General features: G+C 40.3%; 1 protein-coding gene across 1 annotated transcript in view; it reads left to right on the top strand.

The window, feature by feature from the left end:
* The window catches only part of LOC306855133 (low-density lipoprotein receptor-related protein 1-like), a 215,270-nt gene extending 210,111 nt beyond the window's left edge, over window positions 1-5,159 (top strand). Inside the window, exons 90-91 of the mRNA XM_079393583.1 lie at window positions 2,248-2,392; window positions 3,382-5,159. Coding sequence (XP_079249709.1) covers window positions 2,248-2,392; window positions 3,382-3,522 — 286 coding nt within the window. The 3' untranslated portion in view covers window positions 3,523-5,159. The remainder of the gene's footprint in view (window positions 1-2,247; window positions 2,393-3,381) is intronic.
* Window positions 5,160-17,301: the final 12,142 nt, after the last annotated feature.

Raw genomic sequence — 17,301 nt, 5'->3', positions numbered from 1 at the left:
CTGTTACCGAGAACAAAGAAATAGATCCAATTGTGTTAGACTGTGAGAACCTGTCGTATTGTTTTCAACAGAGCCATACTGTAATACTGTATGTTTATCTACGATCGGTTCTCAGCAGGACTGCGTCTGTTGAACATGTGCCATGTTCAGAACCCAGTGTTTATCAAGATAATGTGGCCATTTGATGGCCTTCACTTAAAGGATTCATTCACTTCCAGAATAAAAATTTTCTGATAATTTACCCCCATGACATCCAAGATATTCATGTCTTTCTTTCTTCAGTCGAAAATAAATTAAGGTTTTTGAGGAAAACATTCCAAAATTGCTCTCCATATGGGCTTCAATGGGGATCAATGGACTGAAGGTCCAAATTGCAGTTTCAGTGCAGCTTTAAAGAGCTCTGCACGATCCCCGCTGAGGAATAAGGGTCTTATCAAGCGAATCCATCCGGCATTTTCTAAAAAATAAACATTCCATTGAAAAGGATCCCCATTGAACTTGGGAGCAGTCGTGGCCTAATGGATAGAGAGTCGGACTTGTAACCCAAAGGTCGTGGGCTCGAGTCTCAGGTCCGGCAGGGATTGCAGTTGGGAGGAGTGAATAACCAACACTCTCTCCAAGGCACCGAACCCCCAACTGCTCCCCGGGCGCCGCAGCATTGGCTGCCCACTGCTCCAGCTGTGTGTTCACTACTGTGTGTACACTTGGATGGGTTAAATGCAGAGCACAAATTCTGAGTATGGGTCACCATACTTGGCCACACACCACTTCCCTTTCCCTTTGAAGTCCACTGTATGGAGAAAAGTCTTGGAATGTTTTCTTAATAAAACTTTAATTTATTTTTGACTGAAGAAAGACAAACATCTTGTATGACATGGGGGTGAGTAAATTATCAGGAAATGTTTTATTCTGGAAGTGAACTAATCCTTTAAAGAAAGTGTTAGTCATATCAATTTTTCATTTTCATATTTTATTTATTTATTTTTACTAGGGAAGGCAGTAAGACCTCTGAATCCTGTATTGTGATATAATTGTTTTTGCTTGAAATGCAAGGGAAATAAAACATGGTTTATAATAATTTATTTATTCATAACAATGATATGATTATTCATAACAAATGAGCCATCCCTGCAAAAACAGTTTCACTTAAATGGGTTTCAGTTAATATTTAATAAAATGCATTTAGCTGGACTTAGCTTAGATTTAGCTGGACTTGACTATTGAAATAACTAACAAAATAACTGAACTGAATTAAAACTTATACTTCTGATTGTCAGTTGAAGAAAGTTTATTAGTATAAAACTGGACTTGACATTTGCATAACACTTTAGTTTGAAAAACACTTGAAAAAAAAAAAAAACATTTACCTTTTTTTTTCACTGAACGAACCATATGTAAAGCTCTAGTTAAATACATCAATAAATATACGTCTGTGACCACACATCAGTTGACTTTAATTGAACTAATATATATTACAGGGTTAGTTCATCTAAAATCATTTACTCACCCTTAATCCCATAAGACTTTTGTTCATAGTTGAAACAAAAATGAAGATATTTTAACTGAAACCTGTGAGATTTCTGACCCTCCAATGAAAGTCCACAATCAAACGTTCAAGCTTCCAAACACTTATATAGAGATCGTACGAGTAATCCATATGAATCGAGTGGTGTCTCTTCCTTAGAGATATGATCGCTTCACATGATAAACAGATTTAATTTAGATTTTTATTTACATAAGCATTGATCAACACACATACTGCATTTATTTAGCACATCAAATATGGTAAATGAAAGCTCAAATGTTTACAGTGTCTTTATGAACTGTTTTTGAAGTTTTGGTGAAATGGACATTCAAAGGAGGGACATAAATGTCTCAAGTTTCATTCAAATATATATTCATTTGTGTTTTGAAGATGAACTAAAGTCTTATAGGCATACAGCCCAACCTTGTTTATATACATTCTTTTGTACTTGTACCGTAATAAAGGATAAGAATTTTCTAATCATTTATCAAGTTGGTTGACTTAAAATTGTGGTTACAGGCAAAAATATTACACACATATACTATGTATTTTGGTAAATGCTGGGTTTATGATGGTGGTGCTTCATTTTAGGTTGTTCCAGTGACTGTTAGTGGCATCCCTCTGTGTTGTGGCCGTATTTCTCCCTCTGCTGCTTTGTACGGTGTAATACTGACCTCAACCTCATTTCCTGTGAATAAAAACTGTGTGTTGTGTATCTGCAGAGCCAAAGGCTTTCAGCATCAGAGAATGACAAATGGCGCTATGAATGTTGAGATTGGAAACCCAGCCTATAAAATTTATGAAGGAGAGCAAGATGACGACGTTGGAGAATTGCTGGATGCTGACTTCACTCTGGATCCTGACAAGGTAAGCAAATTACATGTATTGTGAAAGATGTCCATGCTTTATTTCACTACTCTAAAACAAGCCTAGAAGAAACAAAAAAACCTTCAAATTCCATTCATCCATTTAATAAACTTAGATTTTCTTACAGCCACAGTTATTGTAATGGGTTCTGGAAGTTGAAATCCAAATTATCTGTCTCTCTAGGGATTTTTGTCTTAATTTTTATTTAATTGTTTCAAGAAATTAATACTTTTATTCAGCAAGGAGACATTAAATTGATGATAAATGACAGTAAACATATTTATAATGTTTCTACCAAAAGATTTTTATCTTAAATAACTTTCTATTCATCAAAGAATCAACAAAAATATTTGGCAGCACAACTATTTTCAACATTGATAATAATCATAAATGTTTGTTGAGCAGTAAATCAGTATATTATAATGATTTCTGAAGATCATGTGACACTGAAGACTGGAGTAATGATGCTGAAAATACAGCTGCAGATCACAGGAATACATTACATTTTAAAATATATTCCAATAGCAGTTTATTTGAAATCTTAAAAATATATCAATATCAATATAGCCCATTTACTGCATTTTTGATCATGCAGCCCGGGTGAACAGAAGATAGTCCTTTCTGGTCATTACAACATTTTATTAACCCCAAACTTTTGAACGGTAGTGTATTTCGGTCATTTAATGGCTGTAATTGACTATTTGCATTGCAAAACATTACATGGACCACTTAGGAATACAGTGACATTAAAAAAAAAATACTACTGTAGCAATACTTTGCGGCAAAATGAATTCTTATAATTACCTTCATGAAAGACAAAAAAGCATTACCGCCTACATAGACAGCTGCTTTCCTCAGAGTTGCCACCATCTAGTCAGGAGTGTGGATATGATGCCTCACAATGCTGATTATGTTTAGTGAGCACAGCTGCGGTCTTTGAGCTGAAGAATCGGTCTGATCCCATGTATTTCCAACCTTTTCTTTTGTAGCCGACCAACTTCACGAATCCAGTGTATGCTACTCTGTACATGGGAGCTCACAACAGCCGCAATTCCCTGGCCAGTACAGATGAGAAGAAGGAGCTGCTATCACGGGGCGACGAGGAGCCCCTGGTGGACCCCCTGGCTTAGACTGTCCATCAGTTTGGTCCATACATGGAAAATGCCATTTGCCTTTTTGAGAAAAACAGAAAAAGAAGAAAAAAACAGAAAGAAAATCAATGATTAAGTGTTAACACTGTATAAAATGTACAAAATGAAGGACTACTTTTGTATGTGATTGCAGTATTATAGTTTGTTCTTTTACAATTCCTCTGATCACCACAAAACATCACAACAACAAAAGATACTTTTTTTTTTTTAAACAAGATGCCGTCTCAATTTTTAGGTCACCTCCCCTTTACCTTGATAGCCACTACCTCTGTGCAATATGGAGTCAAAGAAGGAAAAAAAGAGAGAGATTGGAACAATTACATTTTTTTTATTTTTGTATGAGATGTATAGAGAAAAATGTTCCATCAGTAATGCCAATTGTTTGTTGTATGATTGACTGTGCGGAGAGGGAAACTTTGACATGGAACCAGTGTTGTTTGCTTCAAATTTACTACAATATCAATCAGATGTTATCAATTTTGTGTGCCAGTTTTACTACTCCCATTGTAAGTTCAGAATTATTTATAACAATAATCGATTTCTTGTGCACAGATCCAAACCATTGCAATATTACATATGCTTAATACAGAACAATTTTTACAGAACAATTTGTTTTTAAGTGAGAATGTCAGTGTTGTAGATTTGGACACACTTGACAGAAATGTTTTCTTAAAAACCTTTTGATCTAAAGGCTTCTGCTTAACTGCTTGAAATTAGTTTTATAGACAACAATAAATTGTGCCTATCTATGAATCTCTTTACAAAACTAAACAAATTTTTTGTTAAAAAAATGAAACGTTGAGTTAGAAAGGATGGTAAAAGAAAAGCAGCCACCAGGAGTCCAGCACATTTGAGAACTCCCTCAGTACTGTTTGAATTAAGAGTGAAGAATAAAAAATGAACATAGTGTGCAGAGCTGGAATCTAGACAACACAACAGTTTTTGGTCACTACATAATTCCCATACTTCAGTTTGATTTTAGGTTAATAGTAAAGAATGAGTAGGTGTGTCCCAACTTTTGACTGGTACTGTATTTATTTTCAGATGAATGAAGTAAAGCATGGATAATTGAAAGTGAACATTCTTGTAGAAAATAAAGAGCTGCTTACAAGGAAATCCCAAATCAATCAAATGCACATTTATGCATTGGTTGTAGTGACACGTTTGAGCACCTTTAAAGCTGCACATACTCCTGAAGAGGGTTTTTGACAGAAGAAAGTGAATTTTTACACTTGTTTATAATTGTTTTTAAAATGTCACAGTTAAAAATGAAAAAAAAACGATGTGTTCTAATATTGACACACTTTCATCTTGTCTTTTGTAATCTGCCTCTGAAATATGCCATACATCATGTTGCTTTTACTTTTAAAATGTAAGCTTTTTTCCTCAGTAAATCCATATTGTCCTACTCAGCTTGTTGCTGACATGCTGCTTTTGTCAGAATCATTAGCTGTAATGTAAAACAACAACAACAATCAAAAGTGCACTCATCGTCTCAGATGAATTACTAATGCCAAGATCCTCAGTTGATCTTTTGTTGAGATATGACAACTTTTGTAGTGCAAAATGCATGGAAAGTTTTATTTTTAACATTAAAATTCATTATAGTAAAATCACTTGTGAAGGGCTTGGGACTGTGAACATTCCATTCCTTTCGTACCGTTAGTGTTGTCATTCCCTGACTATTCATTTTCATCCAGAGTAAATAAACACATGACATTTACAAGACAGGTTATTATATGCAGAACTCCAGTGCCTATGAGCAAGCATGGCAGGTGGCATGTTTTGTGATTAGATGAATGAGGAAGTTAAATGAGATTTATTTGGTAGATAGGAGCTATATGACTAGAAATGGCCACCTGAGAATATTGTCAGTATGGTCACTGTGAAATTACTTACCTTAAGACTTAGACCTATTTGTTCACATTCATTTACACTTAATTGACACTCATTAGTATATAGGCACCAGTTGCCACAAAAGGGATGTAGAGATGATGATGATGATGAAGGGAAAGTTTCCAAAATAAGATTTAATAATATCAGCAGGTAGATCCAAATATAAGCAGGCAAGTATCACAACCATAATACAAATGGCCTCAAACCATATAGCTCAAGACTGGTTGCCCACTGAAGCTAAGCAGGGTTGAGTCTGGTCAGTACCTGTATGGGATATTAGTGAGACCAGCAGGGGGTGCTCACCCTGCAGTCTGTGTGGGTCCTAATACCCCAGTATAGTGACAGGGACTCTACGTATACTTCGGATGAGACGTTAAACTGAGGTCCTGACTCTCTGTGGTCATTAAAATGGCACTTGGCACTTCTCATAAAGAGTGTGTAATCCTAGGATCCTGGCCAAATTCCCTCCACTGGACCTTATTAATGTTGGCCTCCAAAAAATAATACCCATTCACTGAATTGGCCATATCTCTCTCTTCTCTCCACCTATAGCTGGTGTGTGGTAAGTGCACTGGCGCTGATGTACTGTGAGAGAGACCCTTTGGGTGTACATTAGTACATAATAAAGTGCTACATAAATGCCTCATTCATTCAGACAAAGAAAATGAACTAAACAGGGAGTATAAATAAGAATAACTACTTAATAAGTATAAATAACTACTGAGTTAATGTGAACACAGGTGAATATAATAAAACAGCTTAAGAAACTCGTTCAAACATTAAGACAGGACTAAAACACAAAGAGACAGAACATAACTGTGGCATTATGCCTCCTTCTGGGAATGCACCGTAAGCTGGCTGAGGAGGTGGATCCAGAGGTGGATGAGTGGATAGTGAAGGACAGAAGACCAGAGAATCCAAGGAGGGGTAGATGAAGGAAGGACCCATTGAGGCAATGACAGTGGTAGAAGCCACGGAGAAGTGGATGGTGGAAGGACCCATGAAGGATTGGATGGCCAATGAGATCTAGAGTGACCCAGGAGATAGCCATGAGGGAGATAACCCACTGTGGAACTTATTGAGGGAGGAACCAAGGTGGAAACCTTGAGATGAAACCTGGAGATGATGAAGCCCAGGTGGCGTCCGATGGATCGAGAGACCCGGTCAAGCCGAAGAATCAGGAGACCAAGGCAAATTTTCTGTGACAAGTGGCTACAGATTAGCCATTGTGTCTGAGGACTGCACTGACTATGGTGCAAGTGAGGACAACTGTTGAGCCTAAGGGAAGGAGGAGAGATGGAACGCAGTGGTGATCGCAGCAGGCTCAGTGATGGACAGGACTGGTGACGATTAAGAACACACTGTGATGGAGGGAACTGGTGATGAAGAAGATGGGATCAGTAATGACAAAGACTCTGAGCTGAATGGGATCAGTGATGAAAGAAAGATTAGGAGGAAGGCTCATGGTGTAACAGATAATCTTATTTATAGTATTAATTAAAGGGTTACTCCACCCCAAAATGAAATTTTGTGATTAATCACTTAACCCCATGTCGATCTTGATAGCAAACACTCTCATGCAGTGTATCGCTGCATCTGAAATCGAATACTGCCCTACTATATATAAAACAGTACAACCGATTTCCGGAAATGTTGGGACGTTTTTTAAATTTGAATACAATGAAAACTAAAAGAATTTCAAATCACATGAGCCAATATTTTATTCACAATAGAACATAGATAACATAACAAATGTTTAAACTGAGAAATTTTAAAATTTTATACACAAAATGAGCTCATTTCAAATTTAATGCCTGCTACAGGTCTCAAAATAGTTGGGATGGGGGCATGTTTACCATGGTGTAGCATCTCCTCTTCTTTACAAAACAGTTTAAAGACGTCTTGGCATCAAGGTTGAGTTTCTGGAGTTTTGCTGTTGGAATTTGGTCCTGTAACGGAGCCTACGAGACGTGAGGCATGCGGATCCATATGCAAGCTTTTATTACTCAAGTAAACAGGAGTGGTCTTCGATCGGCGAACAATATCCAGAGGACTTGACAAGAGGGGTAATCCAGGTACACGAGCAACGGTCCAGGCAGGGGTAAACAGAGTCCAAATGACAAGACGAGAGAGCAATACAAGGCAGGCTATAAACTTCAGGGCAGGCGGAGATAACACAGAAACGAGACACACAGGCTAGGATCACGACACAAATGTCTCAGGTAATAAACAGGATAAACAAGTAAAGTAAAGTCGTGACGTATTGTCAAGTATGGTGACCCATACTCGAAATTGGTGCTCTGCGTTTAACCCATCCAAGTGCACACACACACAGCAGTGAGTAGTGAACAAATACACACACACACACACACCGTGAACACACACCCGGAGCAGTGGGCAGCCATGCTGCAGCGCCCGGGGAGCAGTTGGGGGTTCGGTGCCTTGCTCAAGGGCACCTCAGTCGTGGTATTGAGGATGGAGAGAGCGCTGGACATTCACTCCCCCCACCTACAATCCCTGCCGGCCGGGGACTCGAACCCGCAACCTTTCGATTACGAGTCCGACTCTCTAACCATTAGGCCACGACTTCCCCAAGACTAAAACTCAGACAATAAACTGGCTCCAGAAAGTGCTATCACTTGGAGAGTGATAAACGCAGACAATACTCGGCAACTTGAGAAGGATTTGAGTGGGTGTTGTATAGTGTGTGTAATAGCTTTCAGGTGAGCATGTGATTGGTACAGCTGTGTGTAATCAGTGCAATTGATGATGGGAAATGCAGTCCAGGGTGATTTGTAATGTAATATATATGGAAATAAATAAATATATATTATATATATTATAATATAATGGAAGGGTGACCTCTGGTGGCAATCGGACGGAAGGTCACGGACCGGATTCATTACAGGTCCCATTCTTGTCTTATATAGGTTTCCAGCTGCTGAAGAGTTTGTGGTCGTCTTTAACGTATTTGTATAATGATGCTCCAAATGTTCTCTATAGGTGAAAGATCTGGACTGCAGGCAGGCAAATTCAGCACGCGGACTCTTCTACTACAAAGCCATGCTGTTGTAATAGCTGCAGTATGTGGTTTTGCATTGTCCTGCTGAAATACACAAGGCCTTCCTTGAAATAGACGTCATCGGGAGGGGAGCATATGTTGCTATAAAACCTTTATATAACTTTCAGCATTCATAGTGCCTTCCAAAACATGTAAGCTGCCCATACCGTATGCACTTATGCACCCCCATACCAAAAGAGATGCTGGCCTTTGAACTGAACACTAATGACACTCTGAAAGGTCCCAACAAGAATGTCAAATTTGGACTCGTCTGACCATAGAACACTTTTTCACTTTGAAACAGTCCATTTTAAATAATCCTTGGCCCACAGGACACGACGGCGCTCCTGGACCATGTTCACATATGGCTTCCTTTTTGCATGATAGAGCTTTAGTTGGCATCTGCAGATGGCACGGCGAATTGTGTTTACCGACATTGGTTTCTGGAAGTATTCCTGGGCCCATTTAGTAATGTCAATGACAGAATCATCCCGATGAGAGATGCAGTGTCGTCTGAGGGCCCGAAGATCACAGGCATCCAACAAAGGTCTTCGGCCATGTCCCTTACCCAAAGAGATTTCTCCAGTTTCTCTGAATCTTTTGATGATGTGATGCACTGTAGAAGAGCCTTTGCAATTTGATGTTGAGGAAGGTTGCTTTTAAAGTATTCCACAATCTTTTTACGCACTCTTTCACAAATTGGAGACCCTCTGCCCATATTTACTTCTGAGAGACTTTCTAAGACATCCCTTTTATGTTTGTCAGGATTGTGGATTGTTTTGTGTGTGTTTTGCTCCCCATGTGTTCCCTGTGACCCAGTTTTTCCCTCATGTTGATTGTGTTAATTTGATTTCAGGTGTGTCTCGTCGTCTTCCCCAATTATCCTATGTTTAAAAGCCCCAGTCCTTCTGTTAGTGTTTGTCGGGTCTACTTCGTCATGTTCGTGTGTCTTCAGCCGTTTCCTGTGTGAATTTCCCTTGTTTGCATTAAATTAAAGACTGTTTAACTTGATTCCTCGTCTCCTCGCTCCATCCATCACAGATTGTGACAGAAGACCCGACCAAAAATCCGTTACCTCTACGTCTACCCTTCCTTTTTTTTCTGTTATTCCCTCAGTGTTTTTCTTTACGTTGTGTTTCCCATATGGATCCCTTCCTACGCCCCAAATTCCTCCTCCTCCTCCTGCTGGAGCAGGGGGAGCGTTCGCTCGAGGACCATACCAGACTGTATCTGGCTCTCGCTGAACTCACCAGCTACCCGGACGACGCGCTCTGCTCATTCTATGACGCTAGCCTGAACATCTCGTGCAGAGCGCTGTCGTCCAAAGATGGTCCTCGAGCGGAATTCGCCGCCTTCGTGGAGTGGACTCTGGACGCCAGATCCACTCCAGACCCAGAGCCCAGCCCACCATCTCCCCGCGGTGTGGAGCATCAGCCCAAGCCCACCGATGACAGAGAGCCATTTCCCGCCGCGATGTGCGAGCCAGCGCTAAGTCGAGCGACTGAGCGGATGATCGCCCAGGAAGTTGAGCCCAACCCGTCCGATCAGGTTCGAGAGCCGGCGACAGTGCCCATCACGAGGGCGCACGCCGTGGATGGTGTGAGCGCGGAGTGGACCTCCGCCTTCTGCACCGCAGCTGAGGGTGAGCTGAAGCTAGATCTGGGACTGCTGGATAGGGAGGGGGCATCAGATCCTCCATGTGCCCTCCAGTGCCCGCTCCTTGAAAATGCCCACCCACTCCTGCATCCTCCATTGCTGTCATCTGGCAGCCCACCCGCTCGCTCTCAGCCCCCTATCTGTATGGTGCGAGCCCCGTGGGTCTGCCATACTCCAGCGTCGCCCTCACCTCAGCCTCCAGCCTCCGAGGCCCGGACTCTGCCTTGGCCCGTAGACCCAGTGCTCCACCTCGGCTCCACCGTCATCCTTCGATCCTCCAGCTCCATCGGGCTCCCTCGTCCCTCTGGCTCCGCCTTGGTCGGGCGTCGACCCACCATCACATCAGGACTCCTCTCCTCTGGCTGCGCCTCGTAGCTCTGTCCCACCGGCTCCATTGGGCTCCTTCCTCCCTTCAGCTCCACCTGGGTCCTCAGTCGCTCTGGCTCCACCGCGGATATCCAGACTGCCGCCTCCGTATCGGTCGCCAGAGCCCTCGGCTCCACCCTGGCCCCCCGGATCCTCGGCATTCCCCTGGCTCGTTGGCTCTCCGTCTCCGCCTCGGGCTCCTCCACCACATGCTCCGCCACCGTTGGTCGCCCCCCTGGAGTCGGTGGCCATCCCTCCTCCATGGCTCCTCCCTCCGTCGGCTCCACCATGGTCCATCATCACGGCTGTGGCCTGGGTCCAGCTGTGCGCCTCCTGCTCCGCGTCCCTCCTATCGCTTCCCTGGCTTCTCCCTCCTTCGTCACCCCCTTGGACTCTGTTTGCCAGGCCCCTCCCTTCAGCCTTTTGTTTCCCCTGTGCCAATTTTTTTGATACCTGTAACAGGTATTTGCAAATTTGAAATGAGCTCATTTAGTGTATAAAAGTGTAAAATGTATCCGTTTAAACATTTGTTATGTTCTCTATGTTCTATTCTGAATTAAATATTGGCTCATGTGATTTGAAAGTCTTTTCATTTTCATTTTATTCAAATTTAAAAAACGTCCCAACATTTCCGGAATTCGGGTTGTAGAAGAAAAATACCTGGATGACCTTCCGCCAAGATTCTGAAGTGTGCAGTCAATGGACACTTTGCTATCCCATGAGGCCATGTGAGAGGATTTATGAATGGTAGTGATGAAACTGACTTGTAGATCACGTGATAGTAACCCACATGGCATCCGAATTTCATACATACTACCCAAATTAATACTATATAGAACATACTTTTTTAATGGTTGCAAAGTAAATTCAAATTCAAATGTGCTGCCTATTAAGACAGTCTGCAATTTCAGACTCACCCTATATTTCATTTATATTTAAAGCTGGAGGATACTCTCATGCAGAAAGTCCAAAACAGACTCATAGAAGTAATAACTTAAAGGCTCCCAGCTATCGCTGTAGCTAAGCTGAATAAAAAGCAGAAACGTTTTGACTGATGAAACATGAAAGCAATAAACACACGTCTATATTGTTTATGTATGTTTTTCAAGTCGTTATGCAGGAAATAAAGTGTATGAATAAAACAGTGCTAATTTACATATTACAGTGGCCTATAGAAATTATAAAATATATTTTCTGCCTCATTTTGTAATAAAAATGGGGGGGGGGGGGGTTCTTAGCAAATTAAAAGAGAAAAGAAAAAAAGAAAAATAAATTTATTAAAATAATAATGCCTATAAAATAAATAAGTCTAACCTAAAGGAGCAATGGCACAACTACTGTTTTGAGTGTACAGAGTGGAGCGTATTTGCTAAAAACAACCCTTCCACAGTCAGGAAAATCCATGTTTTCTCTGACCAGAAACCACAGACGACCAAAGAAGTCAAGAATTTGTCCATCTGGGAGCTCACTGGGGACTGCGCAGGAGAAGCTTTCGTGCAATGCCATGATCCAGATGCTTTGTCCTCACCAAAATGTTGCAAGGGAGAGCCAAGATAAGCATTGTCCACTGGAAGAGCGTATATCAATGGTGAGCAGATGACGACTTCTTGAAAACAGACAGCTGTCTGAAAGAGAATGATTCTATGGCAGGGACATTTAGCCATCGCCTCAGCTACTGTCTCAACTAGCTACTGTGCCAGCCACCATCACCAAAGTAAACTTTTAGATTTATTTTCTACAAATGTAGATAACTGTAACTGTAACAGTTCACACCGAGAAGTGAGTAGGCTTCGTATAAAATTTGCAGTGGTTGGGTATGCCAGACTTTTCTTAATAATGTACAGTAAATCCGATGGCAATTTTGAAGACAACTATTTCACTAAAATAAACAATGCAAGCTGCTTACTTTAGATCCATGGGCATTAGAACACAGGAATTATTTTTCTCTTAAACTCATTCTGAGCCAGGGCTTTGATAAGAAAGTTCCACTCCCATAAAATCTGTTCTGCCATCCGTTTTTATTTGATTGTTCAAATATAAAAGTTGAGAAGCATGAGGAGAAGATGCTGTTTTAAGATCAGATAACATGAGGTCAAGCCATTTGATGTGTGTCTCCAGAGATAAAGTGCTTCCTGTTGTGCCCTGCCTCAGTAACCATGGCTTTACCACATCAAATGCTGTCTTCAGTTGTGGACTTTTTGACCTCCTTAACTGCCTGTCTCTGCTAAACAATTTAATTTGATTTACTGTAAAGGAGAATGATTTGGAAATTCTTCTGAATGGACCTCAGTACCATTTCAACAATTCTTCAGGTGACGCAAACAGAAATTTCACAGTTTGTTGAGATTATCAGTGATTTATTCTCCACTCGCTTGGCTGGTGCAGCCCCCTGTGGAAGTACAAGTACAGATACAAATCTTTGGGTGTGAGCTCTTGAACTTGGAATTTTCTTTCAAAATATACATTTCAAAGATTTCAGAAAGGAGTGGCATTTCTGAAAATCTGGATGGAAATGTTTTCCTTGTCTTGCTCCTGAAGTGATGGATAACAGGATAGAACATCCTGTTCTGAAGCGGTGTTATGTTGGTATGGATTTAGTGAGAGCTAAATCTACTGAGTGTTGATATTTTTCATACCTGGGCCGGTTTTGCACCACATGTGTGTGTATTGGGACAGGCCTTGTGACTAATGACTACGGCCACAGGAAAATCACATATCCTCCTACCACCAGGGGCTAATGGTGTCAAGCCTTGGTCAAGGGAATAAAATGGAAGACACAGACGCAGAGACAAACGTTTAGCTTTCTAATGCTAGTGATGGTGGAGCACACAACTTGCATTTTCAACTTTGAACTCTAGATGTCACCATCTAATCATTTTACCAAGCTTTTGCAACTAGATTCTGCAACTGTAGCCAAGTATCGAGGCAGTTCACTGGAGTAACATACAGCATGTCCCTTTTCAGTTAGAAAATAATGGTTCATGTTTCTGTCTTAGTTGAACAATTTTACCAAAATACACAATGTTCAAAATCAAAAAGGAGGTGTGAAGCATGTTATTAAAGATGCATGGTTGACCTTTTTTCCACTTTCATTTGTTGTTTTTATGAAGCATAGTTTGGTATGTATACACATGAGTTCCAACTGAACAGATATTCACGCTGTTCAAATGAGCTGGTAGGCAGTTCTCTAAGATGATCAATGACCTTTTATGATCTTAATTTGGAAATGTGGTTGAAATTGCATCAATCCAGGTTTTGAATTGGACATTGTTAGGCATTGTTATTAGACAAATTACATAAACGTATACAGTAACCTATTTCAGGAAAGAGAGACGATTCATAATTGTTCAAGTTCAAGGATCATTTTTTGTTCTTTGCTTTGGTTGTTTTCTGTTGCTCAAGATACCAGTGTGATAGGGTTGTTGTTATTTTTGTGATATTTGGATGCAATTAAAATTTCACTTTTTCTAATCCTATTATAATTCTGTTTTCATATAATTTGAAGGACCAACACAATACTTGAACTGCTAGTATCCATGTAAACAACCAGAATGTTCAATGCTTAGGCACTCAATAGCTCATTTGTGTGGATTTTATGAGACACAATGCCCATAACGGAGGGGGTTGCTTGGCATTAGACTTGTTTATACCCAAACCATATTAGTCTCCATGGTGACATATCCATAAAGCAGCTCTCATTCACTTCGCTCATCGTTTCGCTTCTCTGGGTGAGGGTCAGACAACATTCTGTATATATCCAATTACAGCATTCACATTCATGGTAAAATTATATTTGTGAAGTTGAACTGAAAGGAATTGTGAAACTTTAAGTATTTAGTATAATTTTAGGAATAATTAGACCTAAATAAATTAGACCTAGACCTAAACCTATTAAAGAGAAGTACCTGCGTGTGTTTCATGTGATAGCATATAAATTAACCAATTTTACTCAAGTGAGAAACTCATCTTTTAATATCAGAAAAAGAATCAATCTGACTACATTAGGGTAACACAAGTAATTTTATCAATCAGATAAAAAAAAAAAAAAAAGTTGAAATAGCTGGGAATATCTGTACAGTTTCATATTTCAAGTGGTAAAGTGATTCTTACATGTGTTTTTGCTTCTTGCAGTTTGTCCCTAAGGCATAACTCTGGAATAAAATGGATGTGTAGGTGAAAGGTTTTAGGCTAAAATCTGGCAATAGTTGATTTCATGAGCTGTCACCGTCTTTGATAACATACACTGCATGATTATCACACATGTAAACGAGCACTGATTTGCCTCGGATTTTGGGCATTTGTCTGCGATTTCCTAAAATATGCCAGTGAGTGAAAATCGGGAATAAAATCATGCAGTGTAAACCCGCCAAAGCTATTGAGTGATTTGCAGCACATTTCATACACCAGAGCTTTTCGTAAAAAAAGACAAATGAATAAAAGTTGAATTGAAATGGGTGGATTGAGAGTATGACTTTAAATGCATTTTTATCCTCAAGTACATTTCCTCCTGTAGATAAATGATTCACATCAGTCAGGTTTCATACATTGTCAAGTATACAGATGTACTTTTTCAGGTTTCAGTGTTGTAGTGGCTGTGGAGTCATGACCCAGACAGGGTTACAGAGAGACGTGATTGCTCTCACAGAAGTTGAAGCAATGATGAAAGAAACTGACAACGCAGGATATGAGCACACACCATTGCTCAGCCCCAAACTGATCAGCCCAATCTCCACCATGGCTCCTCCCTCCTTCCTGGCTGGGTTCCCCATCTGGCTCCTCTGCTCCTGGCTCCTCCCTCCATCAACACCACCCTTGTTTCTCCCACCCTCACCTTCTCCCTGTCCTCCTCCAGGGCCCCCTCCCTCCTCAGTTGGAAAAACGGGAAACGGGCCTTAATAAAGGAAGGCTATTCACTCACTGATGGACTGAAAGAGTTGACCTTTAATTTATGGTGATCCCAGTAAGGTAACATTCAGGCATATAAAAGGTGGAAATAATCTTATAAAGCTGTTAAGAAAAGTTAGTAAACGACAGTTCATATGCAATAAGTTGGTCTGGTTTTGATATTAAGTTATAAAGGACAATGTGCTCAGTGCTGTATAACAGAATGAAGTTGAACGGTTACATTATTAATCCATGGCTATTTCTTTTTAATCATCAAATTTTAGGGGTTGAAAAATAGTGATAAGCGTAACTATTTGTTAAATTATTATTTTGCACGAAACAAAAAGCAAATTGTGTTTTCTTACAGGAGACATGTTTTGTTTTGAGGGATGAACAATTTTGAAAAATTCGCCATTTTTTGCACATGGATTTTCACGTTAGTCTGGAAATATGGTAGGCTATTATTTAAAGTTTAGGTTTGCAGGCTCTGTAATGACATATGCTACATCTAAAGGCCTTTCCACACTGAGAGCGAAAAAGCGAAAAACGAATTTCGCACGCGATGACGCGCTGGAATAAAACCACAGCTTCCTATGGATGCTTCCACACAGCCCGCGAACATTCGTGCACCGAAAAAGCGAATGTTTTCTTTTCGTCCAGTCCGACGAATCTTTTCAGTTTCGCAAAGCGAAAACAAGGGCCGTCCAATCAGATTTGAGCTAGGATCACGTGACCAGAGCAGCTGCTGTTGCAGAGAAGGGTGAGAATGGTGACGCTGTTTCGAAAACTAGTGTAAACAAACAACAAAGAAGAGTATCCCGGAAAAGAGAGTGGATGCTGAGTTCTTGTTATCGTTGGAATTTCAGAACAGATTTATTCTCACATATTCTTCAAAAAGAAGAACATTTCTAATAATTATCCACTGAATCATGTGATCTGTAGAGCACCGTCCATTTTCTTCCACGTGCGCCAGTGTTATGAGTCAGAGCGCGTTCACTCTCTCACGTTCCTTACAATAGAATCGCCAATAACTAGAGCACTTTCATCAGGTTTCTCAGTGGGTGCGTCACTGAGTGGGGAGAACCTGTTTGATGTTCTGATCGGAACGGAAGAGCGGTGTTTTGACCCGCGACTAGGCCGCCTCACAGTCACCCAGTTGCCCTGGAACCGAACAATGTACAGGACTCCCTGAGCTAGTCGCATCCAAAGCAGTATCTACAGCCCTCACATTCTTACTGTCCTCAACTAAAGTTTGGATGCGTGTCTCTAATTCTGAAATCTTCTCTGTCAGCCTAACTATTTCCCTGCACTTATCACATGTGAATCCCTCATCGCTGACAGAGAGAGATAAACTGTACATGTGGCAAACAGTGCAAACAACAAGAGCAGGAGAAGAAGCCATTACTCACCGTAACTGAAGAATGATTTGCTTACCACTGTTGTTTGATGAACTCGTGAAAAACGGAGTGAGATAAAAAAGAAAACAATTATAGGCACGAATAGAAATGCGAATGGAACCACGAGTGACAAGCTAACCGGCTAACGAATGCTAACGTGCTGCATGCGCGCTGTACTCGCGGTTAATATAAACTAATATATTTTATAATTTTAATATTAAAATATACTAGTATATTTATTTGTAAATTTGTTTATATTAATTTATATATTTATTATTGAAATGTTGTTATATGCATGTCAATTTTATTTAATTTCTTTATTTTCTTAAATATGTGGGTATATAGTATTTATAGAGTTGTAACTTTTAGTTTTAGTTACTTTTTCTTATTTGTAAGTCTCTTTGGACAAAAGCGTCTGCTAAATGACAAAAGTAAAAAGTAAAGAGTGTAAAGACCATCAACTCTACCGTGCGACTCCACCGGGCAGGGACACCGGCA

The sequence above is a fragment of the Barbus barbus genome, assembly GCF_936440315.1.
Source record: "Barbus barbus genome assembly, chromosome: 35".
Taxonomy (NCBI): Eukaryota; Metazoa; Chordata; class Actinopteri; order Cypriniformes; family Cyprinidae; genus Barbus; species Barbus barbus.
The sequence above is the reverse complement of the archived record's forward strand: the minus strand, read 5'-3'. Positions and strand labels throughout refer to the sequence as shown.